This window comes from Austrofundulus limnaeus, unplaced genomic scaffold (genome assembly GCF_001266775.1).
Source record: "Austrofundulus limnaeus strain Quisiro unplaced genomic scaffold, Austrofundulus_limnaeus-1.0 Scaffold431, whole genome shotgun sequence".
In the NCBI taxonomy this organism is placed as follows: Eukaryota; Metazoa; Chordata; class Actinopteri; order Cyprinodontiformes; family Rivulidae; genus Austrofundulus; species Austrofundulus limnaeus.
The window spans coordinates 362362-368262 of NW_013952833.1; the positions used below are offsets into that span (position 1 = coordinate 362362).

Below are 5901 nucleotides of genomic sequence, written 5' to 3' on the forward strand. Positions count from 1 at the left end.
GACATGAAATTTTCACCAGATGTCGGTAACAACCCAAGTGATCCATACATAAAAAAATCAAACCATAAATGTCCAGAAATTAAGTTATTTGTAATAATGAGAATCTACACCAACATATGATACAAAGTTTGATAAATAAAATAATGTGACTTTTCCCAAGAGTGGGATCATCACCTATGACTAATACTTTTGCTGATTGCCTGCACTGACCCCTTGACCTGGATGGAGTTGAGGCAACAGGTTTTTGGCTGAATATGATGCACTTGGTCTTAGTAGTATTCAAACGGAGGTGGAGATTGTTGAAGAACTGCTCTATAGAGGTGAGGCTGAGTTGAAGGCTGGAAGCCACAGATTGGGAAGAAGGGCCAACTGAGTACAAAATGGTGTCATCTGCGTATAGGTGAATTTGTGATGTGCCAGCAGCCTTTGATACATCATTGATGTAAATAGAGAAAAGCGTTGGGCTCAGAATGGAGCCTTGAGGCACACCTGCAGAGTTGATAAGTGGATCTGACATGATGTCCTCAGCCATCAGTTGCTGGACACGGTTAGTGAGGTAGCTGCAAACCATTTACAGCTGGAGGTGGACAGACCAATATTAGATAGCCTTTGTAAAAGGATGCTGTGATCAACAGARTCAAAGGCCTTGGAAAGGTCTATGAAGGCAGCAATGCAGACCAACTTATTATCTAATGCTATTACATCATCAAGTACCTTTGTGGTGGCTGTTATGCATCCATGTCCCGTTCGAAAACCAGATTGTATGTCAGATAATTTATGGTTTTTATCCAGGAACTCATTTAACTGTATATGGACAAGCTTCTCTAGAATGTTTGCAAGACACGGTAAGACAGATATTGTACGATAGAAATTTGGATCAGATGTAGAACCACCTTTGAAGAGGGGAAAAATTTGGGCTGATTTCCAGATGGAAGGGAACTCGCACAGCTGTAGAGACATGTTAAAAAGTCTTGTGATGGGAGGGGCAATAATGTGGGCTGCAGCTTTTAAGAACATGGGATCCAAACCATCAAGTCCAACAGATTTGTTTGTGTTCAGCTCAACGAGTTATCTTGGACTTCAGAGATGGATAGGGGTGTGAAAGAGAAGCCACTGCTGCTTGATGTAGAAGGTTTGATTTGAATAAATGGATAGTTTTCTGGCTTCTGCAGAACTTGAAAGAGGGAATTCACTGACTGACTCAGGTGTTAGAGAAGGGAGAAAAAAAAGTAAAACATGCAGGGCTGTAGACCTCGAGTACCAGAATTGACTATCCCTGGTGTACAGTAACTTATGCTCCATGATGTTCTTTAAGGACAAACTTAACTCATGGTAGTGTAACAATTTCATGTATTTGTACCTAACTGTCACGATACAGAGGTCAAGGGGTCAGTGCAGGCAATCAGCAAAAGTATTAGTCATAGGTGATGATCCCACTCTTGGGAAAAGTCACATATTTTTATTTATCAACCTTTGTATCAGATGTTGGTGTAGATTCTCAGTCATCCAAGACATGGCAAATCTAAAAAAAGATTTAAATAAAAAAAATTAGCAACTGGACTTCTTTTCTGTAGTTGACGAGGTGCAGAGTTCCATGCTTTAAACTACATAACATTGATATCAATACTTGGATTAATTCACATGCCTCTACTTCAGTGTTGTATATTTGGATGAAATGCGACATGATGCCCGTTCAGACTGAGGTCGCTTTGAAAATCTTTATGTATTTGATCTAATACTAAATTTGTAAGTGACCTAGGTTGGATTTTTTTTAATTGTATGTTGTTTAGACTGTTACAAAACATCAAACTCGATTTGAAGTTGGTCCATGCAGTGTCTCAGACACAAAGGCAAAGTTTTCAAGTTAGTAGATTTCAGACAACCATGTTTTTGCCACCAAACACACAAATGTTTTTTAATGCCCTGTTTAAAGGATGCTGAAGTGAATGCAACAGGAAAGATGTTTACCAGTTTCATGAAATAAAAAAAAAGTCTAAACTTGTGCAAAAACAACTGCTTTTAACAAAGATACCAATAGTGCTTAAAAACTTTCTACACTTCCACACTTAGGCTCCAACCTTATGAGTCATGTCAGTGACTATGACTTATGTGAGGAAAGAAAAGCTTTTTTTTTTCTTCCATCCTACGAATGCAAGCCAAAGTGTTTATGGTGTGGGAAGCTAGTTCTTATGAGATGTGGGTGTTCAGTAATGAGTTGCTTTGCTGTTTCTCACAAGTTTTTGTCCTCACAGTCCCTGCTAACTTTCTGCAGCTGTCTTTAATCTATTCTATGGTGTATGTTTGTTATTATGGATTATTCATAAGCATGTACAACAGTGGCTGATGGTCACTTAAAAAACTGAACTTTCACCCACCAAAAACATTACCCATAGATAGTGTAGATCTTGAAAACTGTAATCCTCCCCCACCTCTTCTAAATCTAAAGAAAAGTTCTTTGCATTAGGTGAGCCTCAGTTATTTTTAGGGTGCTGCAGTTCTTTTTTTTAGTATAGAACCTGTGCCCATTTGATTCAAGCTGTGGTCCTGTATTCTGTTCACCAGCTTCTATACATTGACGTCATCAAGATGTCATCATCTTAGACGTGATCCTGATGAAATAACTTGAATTATTCTTTATACTTAAAATCAGTAATGACCACAATAACAATTTATTTTAAGATTTTATGAATTTATTTTGTTCTGTGGGCTTCTGTCAAAAAAGCAGCAATTAGGTGTAACAGTTATTCCAGCATTTAACAGTATGCATGACAATCACACAGAAATAAACGTTTAAAAAATATATATCAAATTCATCTCAAATTAGGTGACTGACAACATGATTAATATGACAGAACAGCAGATGATCGACTATAGTGGTACCAATAAAAAAAGCACTTTTTTGCACAGAAATATGAACTTTTCAAGGAAATAGTTCTTATATACAGAATAAAACCAAAAAAAAAAAAAAAATCAAAACATAAATTGAACTTTTACAACAGTGCAGACAGTGTTTGTGTCATCAAGTAAGTTGTAGAAATGTTTAAGAGAGAAAAGATATATGGCATCAGTTTGAAGTTTACATCCAGACTTAGTAAATCTTTCCTTGTTAAGATTATGATGTAGTTAAAAAATAATTACAATGTAATTATGTAACAATCACATAGAAGTGTTACCATAATTCGCTTCTGCAAAAACCTTTGATATGTTCATAATATGTGTTTACATCAAACATTGCAAGGTCAAGCTGCCTAAATTAAACATGACTATTCTATTAAAATAAAGAAATTATTTGTCTGTGTTCTCAAAGTCAAACTCATGAAAGTACATAATCTGATCAAACTCATTTATTGCTGAGAAATAAAACCAGTTTTATTATTAACTGGAAATTAAATAGTCTTTTAGCTCAGTGTATTCTGATCAGTAACATTCAACAGCCTACTACAACATAACATAACCTAATAATACTTTTGAAATGTATGTCATTTAGTTTAGATACTTAAATTCTTTTTTAAATGTAGTATACAAATACTTACATGCATACAATCTATTCAGTTTAAGGTCATTAGTATCCAGTTAGTGTTACTGGCTTCTTGTTATTAAGACTAAGTTATAAAGACAAAATGTGAATTTTTCTTAAATGCCATTTTACCCACCAACAGTATTTGTAAAGTTTGGCAGAAATGAGTCAGCTGATTAATTTGGCTGATTTTGACCTTTCCATATTTGTTTAATAATCAACATTAGCCACGCTTGAGCTGAATAACAGACAGGCATATCTGTGGGCACCACAGATGGCAGAACAAGTGTTACCTAATTTCTCTCTGGGATCAATAAAATATTTTTGAATTTGAATTGAATTGTGAAGGACTAGGTCACTATGCCAATTGAAAATCTACCATTGTTTTCTTGGGGAAAAAAATTAAAACACTGGCAGATGCCAAAAACGTTTGAAGAATACTGACCTTAATATGTGCTTACTTGTAGAGGAACAATGTAACTGCCAGTTTGAAAAATAAAGCCTTCTTTTCCCCCAGATCCCTTTAAGTGCTTTGCTATGAAATATCGATAACTTTTGGAACTACTTTTTCAGAGGGCTTTTAATCAGCTGTACGTTTATGTGCTGACCTGCATCGTACCCAAGGGCTTTATTACTCCAAATTAAACTTAATAGTTTTAAAATATTGCCATTTACTCTTAAAATCTTTATCTGCATCGAGCTAGTTACAACTGCACTTGTCCAGTTCTCATGACTAAATAAAGTTGAGATGTGCTGAGATACTTGAGGCAGAAAATGTCAGTGGTGGCATTTCATGCTCTAAAACTCCAGCTTCTCTGAAAAGGTTGGAGAGGTTTCTTGAGGCTGAAGAACATGAGATGAGGTTTGAGTCGTGCAGTTTTCTCTGGAATGACAGCAGCTTTGCTTTCCTCAGTAGGAAATCTGTTGTGGTAGACCTCTGGGTAGGACTTCTGAAACTGAAGTTGGGAAGAAATTAAAATTCTTACAGAACGTGTTTTTTATATAAAAAATGTAAAGCATCTGATCTGACATCTGGCTTTGCAAAATAAAGTGTAAGATATTCTGATGGATCTTTGTTTAGTTAATTGAACCAAAAACAATTTGAGTTTGCTGTCTGAAAAAAAAATCTGTGAAGCAATGACACTTTTTACAGACAGTCTAATCCAAGAACTGCTTCAGAGCAGCTTATTTGTTTATCCTATAGTGCTACTGTGACCTGGTAAGAATTAAAGATTGTTGCTAGTACTCTGTCCCAGATGTGAAAAGCTTAAATATAAAATATGCACAGTTTGCTCATAAATTATCAGAGCAAAGCCCATTAAAAGGCATCTCTCAGGACTTAGAGGAAAGATTCAGAGCTTTGGCATGATGCTAACATCTGCTTTGTTCACCATATCAGCAGATATTAACATAAAATTCAAACAGGTTTTGATTGACACCTTCTATGAGTTCAGACACTTTTTTAAGAAAACATTTTTAAATTAGAAAACTGGAAGGTTGGCAGGTGGTCTTTCTTCCAGAGAACATTGACTTTTACACTGGTTTGAGAATGTGGCACAAAGTTTCCCAAACTGTTTCTTAATGGCTTGATGTGTTCAGTCCTGTCTATTCTGTGCTGTTTGACTCTAGCCCTCTTACCAATGATGCACAAGGTATAAACAGAGCCATGTTTACCTACTCCACTTAAAGTAAGACAATTTCCACAACATTTTACTGGATTTATTGCTGCATCCTGGGCGGGGACTCTCCTAAAACTATTCTAATTAGTTGCAGATAAATATAAATAAGTTAGTGTTGTTTTTCCTTGTATAAAAATATAATAATAGATGCAGGCAAACCATTTCCAGTGTTTACACTGAGATTTCACATTACTGCTGCCTTCAAGAGTTAAAATCATGGTTCTTCTGGTGTTGAGCCCATGCAGTAATACAACATAAAGACGGTTTATCCATGGGCACATCATGTGTCCACTGAACAACCATCAGTCCAAACAGGAGCCCCCAGAAGAGGAGACAGGAGGGAAAACCATGATGATTTGTAAAGCCTAATGCAGTCAACATTTGCTATCAGTTCATCACATTATTGAATTGCATAATGGCAGCTTACTTTTTTACTTGTAGGCTGTTACTACCCAACTCTGCGGTACAGCATGAGTGGGCTGACTGCAACCTCCCTCGCTGACTCAATACCTTCAGAAATCACACAGAGGTGGCCAGAAGATGTCTACTGTACATGTACATGTAGAGGCAGAACGGGTTGGAAGATGGCTGTTTGATGTTATGTATTGTTTTTAAAATCATCCTATAGGCTCTGACATGTTAGATAAACATGTTAGATAAACATGTTAGATAGTGTGTGTGTGTGTGTGTGTGTGTGTGTGTGTG

The 5901-nt window shown here is 36.3% G+C and overlaps 1 protein-coding gene across 2 annotated transcripts in view; it reads right to left on the bottom strand.

Moving 5' to 3' along the window:
* LOC106529263 (DEP domain-containing protein 1B) overlaps positions 1-5901 on the bottom strand; it is an 88373-nt gene that overhangs the window by 56178 nt on the left and 26294 nt on the right. Inside the window, exon 11 of one of the 2 annotated variants that reach the window (XM_014024622.1) lies at positions 3553-4473. The exons of the other annotated variant lie outside the window; for it this stretch is intronic. Within the exon in view, the coding sequence (XP_013880076.1) occupies positions 4309-4473 (165 nt within the window). The 3' untranslated portion in view covers positions 3553-4308. Of the gene's footprint in view, positions 1-3552; positions 4474-5901 lie in introns of those variants that run through there. 2 annotated transcript variants of the gene reach the window in all.